The sequence below is a fragment of the Protopterus annectens genome, chromosome 14.part0 (genome assembly GCF_019279795.1).
Source record: "Protopterus annectens isolate FY-2018-M chromosome 14.part0, PAN1.0, whole genome shotgun sequence".
NCBI lineage: Eukaryota > Metazoa > Chordata > Ceratodontiformes > Protopteridae > Protopterus > Protopterus annectens.
Window position 1 is genome coordinate 826,211,751 of NC_056748.1, and position 16,521 is coordinate 826,228,271.

The following is a 16,521-nucleotide window of genomic DNA, read 5'->3' on the forward strand; positions in this document are numbered from 1 at the left end:
CTCACTCCCTCATCCCAGACCGCAGAGAGCCAGCTCCTCAAGAATCCCCTGTGGGGATCTCATCCTCTTCCGAGGCCTCTCCTGAATTGGCAGGGGAGCCCCCTAGGAAGAGAAAGTGTAAGAGGAAGCACATAGACTCACCTGAGTCTGTCACCTCTGACACAGATTTAGAGGATTCCGAGGGTTCCCCCCGTTCCCCTTCTGAAGATGTCTCATTTGCAGACATTCTAGAAATCCTGAAACAGAGGGGAAATTGGCCAGCCCTTAACCCTTCGGAGGATGAATCTGTGTATCTTGAGGCGTTTGGCTCTCGCCCTTCCACCTCCTGGGTGTCCCCCCCACTTTGACCCCCTCATGCAGGTGATAGCAAAAAAGGCTTGGACGGCTCCTGACTCAGTGGACCCCACCCCCAGGAGACCTTCAAAGTTTATCACAGCACCAACAGATAAACAATTTTTGACCAAGGGAGTTTCTGTGGATGCTATGGTGGTAGCTGCTGCCACTAAGAAGGAACTAGCTGATCCTTCGGTGCCTGTCCATCCTCCTAACAAGGAATCTAGGTCTATGGACAGGTACGGGAAGCGGATGTTTTCGTCAGCGACCTTTGCTATGCGTTCGCTGAACTACCTATGCCATTTCACTCGTCTTCAACGAGATTTGATCAAGGAAGCGAGTGACATGTTGAAGGATCCTACAGCTGCGGGTTTTCAGGACAAGATGAACACTCAGCTGGCTACCCTAAATTCTATAGCTAACTCCTCCATGCGCCTCCTTTCATATGCGGCTGATGGAGCGAGCAGAGCCGCAGGGACAGGTGTTGCCTTACGCCGGCATGCCTGGATGCGGCTATGCAATTTTATGACCTTTTAAAACGTCTTTCACTAATTCCCCGTTTGATGGATCATCTCTCTTTGGTCCTCAAGTGAAAGAAACCTTGACGAGGTGCGAGACAGATGGCAAAACTCTTTCTGCCGTCGGAGTCCGTTTTTCTACTCCTTCTAGGCCTTACCCCAAAGGCCAGAAAGGTGGGAAAATGTGGTTCCGCAAACAATCTCAAGGGACTTTGCCTGACGCACAGAGTCGGTTCCCCTCCAGAGGCAGAGGGGGGAACAATAATGGTAGACGTCGCCCTAGAGGCAGGGGGGGGGTCCGCAGAACCAGGGCAATCGAGAAACCTTTTCCGATAAGCCCTTCCAGCATCCCTGAGGTGTTGCCCGACTGTCCACCTTCGGAGGCAGTCGGGGGAAGATTGTCACTGTACCCAGAAGCCTGGCAATCCCTAACTCAAGACAAGTGGGTACAGTCCATCATTTCCGAAGGCTATTCCATTCCGTTCTTTCGTATTCCAAATCAATCAATAAATCCCTTCCAGATGTTCCACCCGCTCAAAGGGATCAAGCAGCGTTGGAAATTTCAAAGTTGCTTGCAAAAAGAGCCATTCAGCCAGTGCCAGCAGACCAGCAAGGATCCGGAATCTACTCCAAATTCTTTTTGGTTCCAAAGAAAACAGGGGACTGGAGACCCATTGTGGATCTCAGTATCTTGAACAAGTCGGTCAAGAAAACAAGATTTCGGATGGTCACGCTACAATCCATCCTACCCCTTTTGGGAAAGGAAAACTGGATGTGCTCTATAGACCTCCAGGATGCGTACTATCATATAAAAATGAACAGATGCTCCAGGAGATTTCTCCGCTTCCGGCTGGGAACCAGTCACTTTCAATTCAGAGCCCTGCCCTTTGGTCTCACCACTGCCCCGCCGTGTTTACCAAATGCATGGCAGTGGTAGCTTCTCACCTGAGACGTCAAGGATTCCAGGTGTTTCCATATTTGGACGACTGGCTCCTCACAGCTCCTACCAAGCATCTTCTTCTGATGGCCAGAGACTACACCTTTCGCATTTGTCAAAAGTTAGGCATATCAATAAATTGCGAAAAGTCTGTTTTGTCGCCTTGTCGTGCTATTACCTTCATAGGCACAAATCTAGACACAGTCAACATGTCTGCGAGACTAACAGACCAAAGAATAGCAGACATACGCAAACTGGTCTCCCTTCTCTTCCACAGCAACAGAGTCAAAGCCAGATTAGTTCTGAAAGTACTGGGGATCATGGCGGCTGCTATCCCTCTACTTTTATTAGCCAGATTCCACATGAGAATCCTTCAATGGATGCTCTTCACACAATGGTCATACCAACAACTTCCGATGTCCCACACCATTATGATTACGCAAGCATGCAAGAATCATCTTCTTTGGTGGATGTCTTCCTTTCAGCTCTCCCTGGGAAGACCCTTTGTTCCTTCCCCTCCGGTTGCTACTCTGACAACGGACGCCTCCCTGATCGGGTGGGGGGGCATTATCAGGGCAGAACAGTCCAGGGCATATGGCAACCAGACGAATGCCACTTGCATATAAATGTTCTAGAGATGAGAGCAGTGCTTTTAGCGTTGCAAGCCCTTCAAGACTCTCTTCCCTTGGGAACGATAGCAATCCAGACGGACAATATGTCTGTAGTGTGGTATATCAACAAACAAGGCGGAACCAGGTCCTATCCCCTATGTCGAGAAGCACTCAGACTGTGGCAATGGGCGATTTCTTCTCAGTGTTTTCTGATAGCAACGCACATCCCCGGGAAGTCCAATCTAATCGCGGACAAGTTGAGCAGAGCTATCCTCATGCCTCACGAGTGGTCTCTGAAAGAGTCTATTCTGGAGAAAATTTTTCTCAAGTGGGGTCAGCCTTGCTGCAACCTTTTTGCTACTCCTCAAAACAGCAAGTGCAGAGATTATTTCACCCTATTCCCGTTACCAGGTCAGCCCAGCAGAGACGCTCTAGTCCAAGTTTGGCCCCGGGGATTTCTGTATGCATTTCCTCCCTTCCCACTAATCTCTCAAGTGATACAGAAAGCTATCGCTCAGAAGGCCTCATTGATCCTCATTGCTCCTTACTGGCCTCGACAGGTTTGGTTCCCCTTTCTACATCAATTTCTGTTGGAGCAACCTTGGCATCTGGACCTAGTTCCAGATCTTTTGATCCATCAATCGGGTCAGTTACATCGCTCCCTCCCCTCTCTGAACCTCACTGCTTGGTTCCTCCAATTCCAACCTTAGCCAGGCTTCCTCAAATATCTCACTCTGTTCGAGATATTTTGATAGCTTCCCATAAATCTTCCACTAGGAAGATTTATCTTGTAAGTGGAAACGTTTCACCTATTGGGCTCAAGGAAGGGACATAGATCCTTTCACTGCTTCCATCCAAATAGTCCTTGAATTTCTAGCTGAACTCTTCCATGCAGGTTCATCTCCTTCTACTCTTAAAGTTCAATTGGCAGCTATTTCTAACTTTCATGTGGGCATTTCAGATTCTGCCATCATGTCTCATAAGCTTTGCAAAGCTTTTTTGAAGGGAGTTTTTCTTCTCAGACCTCCTATAAGAAATCCTCCTCCTTCTTGGGACCTTAATTTAGTTCTCACATCTTTGATTCTCCCCCCTTTCGAACCTGCAGCTTCCTGTTCATTGAAATTGCTATCCTGGAAGACTCTCTTTCTGGTAGCCATTACTTCAGCTAGAAGGGTCTCAGAACTTCATGCACTCAGCAGTCGACCACCATATCTTTTGTTTCATAAAGACAGGGTGTCCTTATGTACCAATCCATCCTTTTTACCTAAAGTAGCCTCTGCGTCTAACCTAAATCAAAGCATTGACCTCCCTGTGTTTTTTCCTAACTATTCTAACAGGTCTGAACAAAAATTGCATTGGCTAGATGTTCATCGTCAGTTAAGGTATTATTTGGATAGAACCAAACAGATCAGGAAAACTGACCAGTTGTTTGTCTCTTATGCAGAAGGCAGAAAGGGACTTTCAGTTTCGAAGGTATCACTCTCCAGATGGCTAACATCTCTGATTTCTTTTGCTTATGAAATTAGACACCAAAAGCTGCCTAACAAGCCTAAGGCCCACTCCACCAGAGCTTTGGCTACTTCTATAGCCTTCCAAGACAGGCTGCCTATTGACACCATTTGTGCAGCGGCTACTTGGGCTACTCCTCACACTTTCATTTCTCATTATAAGTTGGATTTAGCTTCTAGACATAGAGCTAATTTTGGTTCCACTGTTCTCAAGAGTCTGTTCTGATAGGCCACCCGGGACAAGGTGCTAGGGACGCGGTCCCATCCAGCAAGAATGAAGGCGAGATGGACAACTTAACATATAGAAGTTATGTTCTTACCATAACGTTCCATGTTAGTTGTCTTCTTCTCGCCTTCTTTCTGCCCCCCTCCTTCCCCTAGCCTGGACAGACCTAGAGGAGTTTGATTGTGACCTCTTTTTCTACCACCTCTATTGTATATAGGTATATGCTATACTTGCATATATGCCTTTCATCAGGTTTCAGGTCACATTCTTCCCTTCCTTTTTATAGAGGTGGGTTTTTCCCCTTTTTCCAGTGGTTCTGGAGTTACTTTGTGGCTGGGCCTAGCTTACAAACGAGATCTGAGGTAATACCGCCTAGCATTGTGGGATATAAGGGGAGCCTCGAGCCGGTGGAACCAACTCTCGAGCTTTTAGAGTGGCCGAGTCGGAGCCGAGGTCGGCTCCGAACCCATCCAGCAAGAAAGAAGGCGAGAAGAAGACAACTAACATGGAACGTTATGGTAAGAACATAACTTCTATTTTTACAAGTTTTCTTTTTGTCATTGTACTGTGTGTTCAGATTTGGACGGAACCTGAAATTGGTCCACTTGAATCAGTGTTTACCTGGATCCACAAGTCTAAGTAAAATAAGTACTGCCCTTGTTTCTCTAGGTGAAATGGAAGAAGTCCGATGTGAAGTTTGAAGACAGATTTGATAAATACCTAGATCCATCATTTTTTCAGCACAGGGTAAGCATTTGTCTTCAACGTATACAGGTTTTAAAGGCTGAATTGGTTTACTTGTTTTGCATTTAGGTTGCTTCTGAGCCTGTCCTGTATTTCTAATGTAGTGTGTATCTTGATGAATGTTGGAACTTGTTCCCCCAGAGTACCCAAAGCCAGTTCTTTGTGTACAATTTGGAACCGTTTAATTGGCAGTTGGTAGCACTCAAACATGGGTGCAACCATTCAAGAATTAGATGAATCATGCCTTTGACTTTACAGAATCATTGTTAGCTGGATAGCTATGACTTGAAGCATTGTTTATGTAATCCCCTGAAGTGTCTGATCATAACTATATAGCTGAATTAGAAGACTTTGTATGATAGCATGAATAACAAGGACATGAAAAGCATCCATGGCACTTTCAATTCACTCAGAAGTTTACAATTTCAATTCCCCTGTGTGTATTGCTTTTTATATATTATGTTTTTTTAAATAGATGAACTTCCTTGATAAGACAACTTTTCTTTTTACTTTTGTACTTTCTAAAGAATCGTTGTGCTGTTTAATTAAGCTGTGTTTTGTAATGCCTTAGTAGTAACCTTGGCATGGATAGTTTTCTGGTGTTTGACAGTTTCCGATGTTAAATTACCTTTTCGGGATTGAAATATTACATTTTTTTTGTGCGTTTGTCTTTACTTGCGATTGCATAGGTGTGCTGATTTCCTTTGAGGGATGCAGTGAATGAAAATTAATCAGGCTATTGTGATTTTGTTGTAAAGATGGATCGGGGCACATCATCAGTGTATCAGGGATACATTGCCCTTATCATTCTTTGAAGTTGCTTAAGTGATGTGGTTAACATGAGTTGCGCTGTGGAGCTTCCCTTTTGAATGACCAACATGGAATCCATTGTAGTACTGTTCTGGGATCACAGCTGACTGACCACACATTCGTTGTTACACCCCACCCCCAACCTCCTAATTATTTTTGCAGTAGTTAAGAACTCCTGAACTTGACTAATTCAGTGTTTGCGTAACAGTGGGGAAAAGTGAAGCTCCCCATTAAAGCACACAGTTACCTCACATAAATGTTGCCACCTCTATGCTCAAGTCAATACTGCTGTATTTGCACAAAGAGCTGATTGCAGCCAGTTGTGTTCAAGCATTTAGAACTTAGATACTCATTGATGATCTCTTGTTAGTTAATTGTTCTATGGTGATGTTTCCATTACTCTTGATGGAAAAACCCTCTGTGATGAGATCTCCATTATTACCTTCCTTTTCTGTAATGTAGAGGAAATAACTTTTCCTAGGAGATTTGTTTGCTAGGAGGATAGATTTGAGACAGGAATAGAGGAGGAGATTGCAGAAGTCTTGTGGGTAGAGCTCGTTTGTATTTAATGGGGAAGTCGGTTGGATTGAAAGTTGCACACTTTTATCTCTTTTGCTGAAAAGATCTAAGCAGACATTGGGCTAAGATAATGGAAGAGAAGTGGCAAGTTGAGACTGTGTTTTTAAGGTACTGTATCCTTAGATTGTTTTTGTGAGCTACTCTTTGTAGTGGAGAAAGAGAGAGAGAGTTATTTTTTTTATTTTTTATTTATTTGTTTATTTTAATTTAGTTAGCATTTGTTTACTAGAGTAGTGAGAGAAGGCACAACCCTTTTTAGTGGAGGCTTGGGGAGAAAAGTTAAATATGTACGATTACACAACATACACATGATAACATTAGACTCTAGTAAAAAAAAAAAAAAAAAAAAAAAAAAAAAACCGTGTCGAAGCTAAGTGGTAGGGAAATCTTCTTTTTGAAGCCATTTGTGGTAGAAAGTGCTTGATCTTATTGTATTTATTGATTTATTGTTTAGTGTGAGTTATAATTAGTTTTCAATGTATTTGTTATAGTGTAATACGATAAAACAAATACTTGGAATACTATCTGTATATTATAGCATGACATATTTATTATAGATTACTGCTGGGTACAATTTGTTTTTTGTATAAATCAACTAGAAAGTTGCTAGTGTGACCGCTAGGGCTGGCATTTGCTGAGTATTTGAACAGAAGTGTGAATAAGTGCTGAATTATGTATAGCTGCTAAACGCTTTCTTCATGTGGTCTAGCACAACAGTGGAAACCTGGAGTGCCAACATGGGAAGAGTGAGTAAGTATATGTTAGCAGGGAGTAGAAAGTGGACTCTGGATTTCACATATTTCTAACAACGTATACATGGCAGAAGAAGTTTCTGCCCTGCGAATTTTGTCAGAAGTGATTGCTAAGGTTGTATAGTCTTTCCTTTGTGGTGGAGGCAATGCTAGAAAACTTAATGGTGGCTAAAGAGACAAGTGTACAAGGGCTGGGCGCTCTTGGGAAGATCTAAGAAATTTTAGGCCATTTAGCCTTGCTTTGTTTCCTGGAAAAATGTTGTGTACTTGCTGAATTTTTAGTTGATAATGGGTTGACAGACACTACTTTGAGTTCTTGTATTCTAAAAATTAAGTGTGATGCTGATAGAGAAAAAAAAATAGTGACTTCCAAAGCTGTGCAATCTGCTGTTGCATTTTTTCTCCATTCCTCAAACGATGGGTCTCTGATCCAACTTCAGCCACTTCTAAAGATTTGTCTCCATAGCCCAGCCTCCTCCCTTTACCCATAGTCCTCCTGTTTAGCTAGAACTACCTCAGATCTCATTTGCCTCTTCATGTGGACGTGGTCTACTGTAGCTCAGGCATTAGTGGAAAAGGGTAAGTGTTTTTCGGCAAATATTTTATTAACATTCTAACCTTTTCTTGTCCTTCCTTTCCATTTTTTTTGCATGAGCACACACACACACACACACACATATATATATGTATATATATGTGTGTGTGTGTGTATATATATATATATATATATATATATATATATATATGTGTGTGTGTGTGTGTGTGTGTGTGTGTGTGTATATATATATATATATATATATATATATATGTGTGCATGTGTATATATATATATATATATATATATATATATATATATATATATGTGTGTGTGTGTGTGTGTATACATACAGTAAACTCTCACTTAACCAGCACCCGTGGGGATTGGTAGATGCCGGTTAAGTATAGTTTCTGGTTGCTTGAGAGATGCTTTGTGATTTTGGATTGGCTCGTATACTGGTATATGAGCCAATCAAAAATCGCAAAGCGGAGCCTTTTCTGTTCAGTGCAGGCCCTTGGGTGTAGAGGATTCATTTCCAGAGATTATTACATACTCTTTTCCCTTCAGCTCCCCATTCAATCTACAAAACTTTCAAACGTTCCACCCAGTCAGAGGAAAGCAGCAGCTGCAGAAATAGAAAAACTGCTGGTCAAAAGAGTCATTCAGATGGTCCGTCCAGACCATCAAGGATTCGGAACTTACTCAAGGTTCTTTTTGGCGCCGAAGAAAAAAGGGGGTATGAGACCCATCTTGGATCTCAGCAGTTTAAACCAGCATGTCATACGCTCCAAGTTCAACAATTCAGTTATTCTACTGCTGTTGCGCAAGGACGATTGGATGTGCTTGAGTAGATCTCCAGGATGTGTACTGTCACATCATAGTAGACAGGCGATCTCTTAGATTCTATCTGGGAACCGGTCATTACCAATTCAGAGCCTTGCCCTTTGGCCTCGATACACCACCAGGGTGTTCAAATGCATGGCATTGGTTGCAGCTCACTCAAGACTGCTAGGATTCCAGGTGTTTCCATACCTCAATTACTGGATCCCCTCTGCTCCCACCAAGCCTCTTTTGATTTGGGTCATTAAATACTTGCTTCAACTCTGTTTTCTGCTGGGTATCACACTGCACTACACCAAGTCTTAGCTGTCACCTAGACATTTCCTGAATTTATTGGTGCTTATCTGGATATGATGACCCAAATCGCAAGCTTACCGCAAAAGCAAGTAAACACTTTACAGAGTCAAGCATCTCACATCCTTTCTCTTCCTTCCCCCTGCCAGCAGGATTGGTATTACAACTCCTGGGATCTATGGCTGCTTCCATAACTCTAGTGCCCCATGCAAGGTATTATATGAGGATAAAACCAAAAAGAACAAACTAAAAACCAAATAACTTGAAATGGCAAAGTGATTATCTTGCTATCAAAATCCATTTTTATTGAGCGCTTTTCATCTGAGGTACTACTCAAATATCATCAGATACAGTGCAAAGATAAACAGCTTGTTTAAATAAGCCTCCCTAAGTCACATGACCAGGCTCATTCCCAGTGTCAGTCATAAATCAATAAAAAATTAAGAATCAGTAAAAACAACATTACTAATGTACTCTAGATGTTCTTCGTGTATCACTGTTGCAGTCATTACATTTGGGCAATCTGCTGGCAGGTTGCCCTCAGTCGGCCTGAATAACAAAGTCTTGGGCCCTGCGTCGGTTGCAGTCTCCTCTTCTATGACGTCAGGTCATCAGGGGTATAAAACATGCAGCCGACGCCATTTTATTCAGTCTTTCTTGACGCAGGGTGCCCGAAGCAGAAGCAGTTAGCAAGTGCCGGTCGGCAGACTCCTGAAATTTTCGTATTAGAGTTTCAGAACCGAAGTCTTCAAACTTAAGCTAAGTACCCCATTGGGGAAACTTTTTCTTGCTCCTTACCGATGTCAGTAAAAGTTAATAATTGCATTACTTGTGGGAAGCAAATACCTCGTAAGGATTTTCATTTGTACTGTATTCCTTGCCTAGGCCCTGATCACAACGTGCCTTGCTGTCGGTTTTGTGCTAAATTTAACCAACGGGAAGTCACAGTGGTACAGCGGTAGCGTTGTTGCCTCACAGCAAGAGGTTCTCCTGTTCGATTCATGGCTGGAGTGCCTTCTTTGTGTACTCTGCATGTCCTCCCCGCAGTCGAGTGGCTTCCGAAAGACGTGCGTGAATGGGCGTGCCTATGCTGAAGGTTGGGCGTCGGGCTGGCAACTCGGCACCATAAAAAACTCTACTGCCAATCAGCGCACCGAATTTCCACTGTGGCGACCCCTAACCGGGAAAAGCCAAAAAGACAAACAAACTATTACGCGTCGGTTTATTTTTGCTTCTAAATAGTTTGGTTCAAGATTTAACTATCCTGAAATGTCGTCTGTTAGCAATCTGACTACAGGAGTGCACAAAAAACGCAAAGAAAAAGACAGACAGACCGTCAAGGTCCAAAACCGACTAAGGCAGTCGCTGGTTCGCCGGTACTCAGTGAGGCACTTCCGCAGCCCCTAATACCCGCTACTTTTGAGTCACAGGCCTCTACCAAGACCCATTCGGAGTCCGGTATGCTGCAAGATTCTCAGAGTATTGAACCCACGGATGTCCTCCCTCAGATGGGTCCAGAGCCGCTGAGCAGGCACTGGCTTCTGAGGGTGTTTTCAGACCTCAACATTTTTATATTAAACCGACGCCAGCAACAAAAAACAAGGTCAAAAACAACTTCTGTGTCTAAAAAACCGAGACATGAGCCACGTGCTCAGGCCCCTATGCCTAAATAACAGATGATCAAAATGGCTGAGGATTTAATTACCTTGATCAGGGGTTCCCAACTCCCCATCCCCCGCTAAGAGGCCTAGGCAGGGCACTGATTATGAATCTTCAGATCAGGTTTCCATTTCTTCTGATTCCTCTTCTGATCAGGAATTTTCTATTCCACCCTATGAGGATTCTGATACAGAGGAATCCATCCCATCTGCATCTCCTCCTGAGGATTACTCTTTTGGAGAGACTTTGCATACTTTAAGGGAACATTTTCACTGGGAGAGTCAGGACTTCTCTGAATCAAAAAAGAGACTTGGGGATTTTCTTCTTCTTCCTCAGCATAGGCCTTTGGGCAATACCTCTTGTATTAGACATTGCTGATGATGTGTTCTCGGAATCAAGCATGGCTCCTGATTCCCTGCCTACGGCTCCTAGTAAGCCAGACAGATATTACAGGGTTCCTGACTCCCACAAATTTCTTTTCAAAAATCCTACTGCTGATCCTGAGACTCTCTCTCTCAGGGTCCCAAGGTTGTAAAGGCTTCTACAGCCAAAAATCCTACCCCTTCTGATAGAGATTCCAGGGCGCTGGATAGATGGGGTAAGAAGGTTTATACGTCTGCAACCATGGCAATCGGGGCTTTAAACTGCCAGTTTCATATGTTTAAATATCAACAGCATTTTATGGGCTTACTGAAACAGAAAATGATGTTGATTTCTGATTGTGTGGAAAAAGTTACAGGATTTATTGCATTCAGCAGAACAGGTTGGAAAGCATACTTTGCAATGTGGTTTTGATTCCTTGGAGGCCTCTTGTAGGGCCGCCGTTACTGGATCTGTGATTAGAAGGCATGCCTGGCTCAAGGAGCAAAATCTGCCTGATCATGTTAAAGCTAAATTGTTGGATGCCCCTTTGCAGCATGATACTCTGGTAATAAGGCAGAAGAGGTTTTAAAGAAAGTGGAAGACAACGCTAAATCTATGCAAACTGTAAAAGATTTCTTGCACGTGCAGCCACCCAGGTTCAGTAGGCACTGGCCTACTAAAAATTGGTCATTTCCTGTGTCCAACAGAGCCAATCAGGGCAAATCCAGGCGCTCAAAAGGCTCCAGATATCAATCACAGGTTTCTTACAGGTCAAAGCAATGGGGTGCCTCCACCTCCAAATCTGGAGGAAACAAAGCATAACCCTACAGTAAGCAGTCTCAATGACTTTCCTCTACCATCACCAAGCACTTATCTTTTGGCAGCCCCCTTGGGGGGAAAACTAAAACTTCATGCTCAAAATTGGCAGTTAATTACCCAGGACAAGTGGATATTAAACATAGTATCCCAGGAGTACAGATTTCATTTCCATACTTTGCCAGTTCCAAAGGGATGGCCAGATCTGCCACAAAATTAGTGGGCAGAGGCCCAGAAACAAGTCATGTCCCTCATGGATATGGTGGCTATTCAACCAGTACCAGAAAAGGAAAAAGGACAAGGTTTTTATTCAAGACTTTTCCTGGTACCCAGAAAAGACCATTCATGGCGCCCAATACTGGACTTATCGATTCTGAACACGTTCCTGGACATTCCAAAATTCAAAATGCTGACTTTACAACAGCTACTGCCTATGCTAGGCAAGAATGCTTGGTTAGTAACTCTAGACTTAAAAGAGGCATACCTGCATATCCCAATAAGGGAATCATGCAGAAGATACCTCCGCTTCAAAGCAGGTTTTTTGCATTACCAATTCTCTGCACTGCCCTTTGGCTTATCTGCTGCACGCAGGGTCTTTACGAAGTGCCTGGCACCTTTAATTGCATTCTGCAGACAAAGAAGCATTCAAATTTATCCTTACCTGGACGATTGTCTCATTCAAGCAGAGGACAAGGACACTCTTCTTCAACATCTGGCGTTTGTAAAAATGCTTCTAGCATGCCTAGAGTACACCATAAATGAAAAGAATTCACAACTGGTACCCTCTCAAATAATTACATTCCTGGGTGTAAGCTTGAATACAACTGCCCAGATGGCTTACCTCATGCCAGACAAACAAAGGCAACTGACAGCATACTTCAAACAAATGGCAACAAGAACCCAGTTATCTGCAAGACAAATTCTGCAGGCTTTGGGGTTCATGGCATCTTGCATTCTACTAATTCCATATGCGAGACTGTATATGAGGAAACTTCAATGGTACCTAAAATGTTTATGGAGTCAACATTGTCACAGCCTAGTAACAATAATTCCTCTCATTCCCTGCCTACAACAGGAGTTTCTTTGGTGGGCAGAGACATGTCACCAAAACAAGGAACTGTCATTCACTCTACCCCCTGCCACCCAAACCCTAACTACAGACAAATCAGACTATGTTTGTGGGGCCCACCTGGCAGGGAGATGCATTCAGGACAAATGGAGCCCAAACCAAATGCATCTGCATATCAACCAGAAAGAAATGCTAGCTGTTCAGAATGGTCTGACAGCCTTCAAGGACTTGCTTCATCCTGGACAACTACTGATAAAGACGGACAACACCACAGTTATGTGGTACATAAACAAGCGGGGGGGGGGTACACATTCCTACCCCCTTTGCAGACTAGCCATGGCCTTGTGGAACGCAGTCTTGACTTATTAAAACCATCTCAAAGCTCAATTCCGCCCAGGAAAGCAAAATACTCTGGCAGACGACCTAAGTAGAAATCTTATGGACCCGCATGAATGGAAACTGGATCCACAAATCGTCAGCGTCTTAACACAGAAATGGGGGAGCCCAGACATAGATCAATTTGCCTCTCCCCAAAATTATCAGTTGGACAAATTCTGCACAAGAGCTCATCACAGAAAAGCATGGAAAGTAGATGCTCTATCCTTCAGCTGGAAAAAACTGTCAGTCTGTGCCTTTCCCCCTCTGCCTCTTCTCTCCAAGGTCTTACTAAAAGTCAGACAGGAAAAAACAAAAACGATCCTAATTGCTCCGAAGAGGCCTCGCCAGCACTGGTACCCGCTTCCAAGGAACATGTCACATCTTCCTCCATGGTACTTGCATCAAATACCTCATCTACTATCTCAGCAGAACTATCAAATTCTGCACACTCTGCTCCAAACTCTGAATCTTGCAGCATGGCTAATCAACTAACTATTCAAACCACACCTCTCAGTAAATCTGTAATGGATGTTATTTTGGAAGCCAGAAGGCCTAGTACTAGAAAACTTTATGCTGATAAATGGAAGCGATTTTGTGCTTGGACCGGCGTCGGTTGCTGTTGCCTCTTCCCTGACGTCAGTGTGCCAGGGGTATAAAAGATGCAGCCAACGCCATTTTCTTTGGTCTTTCTTGCTGCGCGGTGCCCGAAGCAAAAGCAGTTCACAAGTGCCGGTCGGCCGACTCCTGAGATTTTCGAAATTGAATTTCAGATCCGAAGTCTTCTATAAAGCTAAGTACCCTGTTGGGGAAACTTTTTTCTTGCTCCAGACCGATGTCAGAAAAAGTTAGTTATATTTCTTGTGGGAAGCAAATACCTCATAAGGATTTTCACTCTTACTGTATTCCTTGCCTAGGCCCTGACTATGACGTTGCTAGTTGTTGGTTTTGTGCTAGATTTAACCAACGCACTATTAAGCGTTGGTACGATTTTGCTTTTCATTACTTTGGCCGAAGGTTTAACTACATAATGCCATCAGAACAGCTGACGACCGGAGTTCATAAAAAACGCAAGGAAAAAGAAAAGGACAGGCATCCGAGGTCCAAAACTGACGATGAAACCTCTTCTAGGCCAGTCGCTGGTTCTCAGTGAGGCGCTTTCGCAGCCCCTGACACTCGCTACCTCAGAGCCACAGGCCGCCTCCGACTCCCACGTGGAGACAGCTAGGCCTCTGGAAACTCAAGGTAATGGGCCTTCGGAAACTAATCCCTCAGATGGGTCCGGAGCCGCTGAGCAGGCATTGGCTTCTGAGGGTGTTTTCAGACCTACACATACCATGAGGGAGCATTTCCACTAGGAGAGCCAAGATTATTCAGATTCTAAGAAAAGGCTCAGAGACTATCTTTTACTACCTCAGCACAGACCTCTTGCTATTCCTCCTGTTCTAGACATTGTAGATGATGTATTTTCAGAGTCCGGCCTGTCTCCTGACTCTTTACCACCTGCACCTGGTAAGCCAGAGAGATACTACAGGGTTCCGGATTCTCATAAATTTCTATATAAAAACCCTGCTGCTGACCCAGAAACTATTTCACAGGGTCCCAAAGGGGTCAAGGCTGCTACTGCCAAAAACCCTGTCCCCTCAGATAGAGATTCTAGGGCACTGGACAGATGGAGGAAAAAAGTTTACACTTCTGCTACCTTGGCTGTAAGGGCTTTAAATTGTCAGTTTCATATGCTTAAATATCAGCAATATTTAATGTCTCTGTTAAAACAGATAATGTTGACAAATTCTGAATGCGCTGAGAACAAGGAATTGCAGGATTTATTGCATGCAGCTGAACAAGTGGGAAAACATACTTTGCAATGTGGTTATGATTCACTGGAGGCCTCTTGCAGGGCCGCTGTAACAGGCTCTGTCATTAGAAGGCATGCTTGGTTAAAGGAACAGACTCTGCCTGATCATGTTAAAGCAAAATTATTGGATGCTCCATTACAGCATGATACTTTGTTTGGTGTTAAGGCAGAAGAGGTGTTGAAGAAAATGGAGGATAACGCTAAATCTATGCAGACAGTGAAGGAGTTCTTACAGGTGCAGCCACCCAGATTTAGCAGAAACTGGCCTTCTAAGAATTGGTCCTTTCCCGTGTCAGACAGGCCACAAAGAGGCAGATACAGACACCCTAGAGGCAGACAACAGCCCCAGGGCTCATACAGGCCCAAACAGTGGGGTGCTTCTACCTCCAAAAGCGGCGAAGACAAATCACAGCCATATAGGAAACAGTCCCAATGACTTCCCTCTGCCGCTGCCAAGCATTTATCTTTTGGCAGCACCCTTAGGGGGAAAGCTAGCACTTTTTTCACAAAATTGGCACATGATTACCCAGGACAAATGGGTCTTAAATATAGTCTCTCAAGGCTATAGGTTCCACTTTCACACCCTTCCAAAGGCAAAAGGTATGCCAGACCTGCCACACAATCAATGGACAGAGGCACAAAACCAAGTTTCATCTCTTATGGACATGAGGGCTATTCAGCCAGTGCCACAAGAGCAGGGACAAGGATTTTACTCAAGACTTTTCTTAGTACCAAGAAAGGACAAAGCATGGAGACCGATTCTGGACCTGTCTATTCTCAATACTTTTCTGGACGTTCCGAAATTCAAAATGTTGACTCTGCAGCAGCTTCTGCCCATGCTGGGCAAAAAGGCTTTGCTTGTAACTTTGGACCTCAAAGAGGCATACCTGCATGTCCCAATCAGACAATCTTGCAGAAGATACCTCAGATTCATAGCTGGCTCAATGCACTACCAATTCTCTGCACTGCCCTTTGGCTTATTTACTGCGCCCAGGGTCTTCACAAAATGCCTGGCACCATTTATTGCATTTTGCAGACAGAGGAATTCAAATATATCCCTACTTGGACGACTGCCTTATTCAAGCAGAGGCCAAAGACATTCTACTAAAGCATCTGGCGTTTGTAAAAAGATTCCTAATTTACCTAGGGTACACAGTAAACGAAAAGAAATCAAAACTAGTACCCTCCCAAGAGATAATATTCCTGGGTGCAAGCTTAAGTACAACTGCCCAGATGGCTTATCTCACGCCAGACAAACAAAGGCATCTGACTTCTTACTTTGAAAACATGGCAACAAAGACCCAGTTATCTGCAAGAAAAATTCTCCAGGCTCTGGGCTACATGGCCTTCTGCATTCTGCTAATTCCATATGCAAGATTGCATATGAGGAAACTACAATGGTACCTAAAAAGTGTTTTGGCTCAACATTGCCACAGCCTGGAAACATTAATTTCCCTCATTCCCTGCCTGCAACAGGAGTTTCGATGGTGGGCACAGGCCTGTCAACACAACAAGGGACAGCCATTCACTTTACCCACAGCCAGGCAAAAACTAACAACAGATGCATCAGATTATGCTTGGGGGGCCCACGTGGCAGGAAAATGTATTCAGGGCACATGGCCCCCAAGCCAAAGGCATCTACACATCAATCAAAAAGAGATGCTAGCTGTACAAAATGACCTGACAGCCTT

At 43.9% G+C, this 16,521-nt stretch overlaps 1 protein-coding gene across 1 annotated transcript in view; it reads left to right on the top strand.

Moving 5' to 3' along the window:
* TM9SF3 (transmembrane 9 superfamily member 3) overlaps positions 1-16,521 on the top strand; it is a 1,446,273-nt gene that overhangs the window by 339,481 nt on the left and 1,090,271 nt on the right. The window contains exon 5 of the mRNA XM_044056575.1: positions 4,803-4,880. Within this exon, the coding sequence (XP_043912510.1) occupies positions 4,803-4,880 (78 nt within the window). The remainder of the gene's footprint in view (positions 1-4,802; positions 4,881-16,521) is intronic.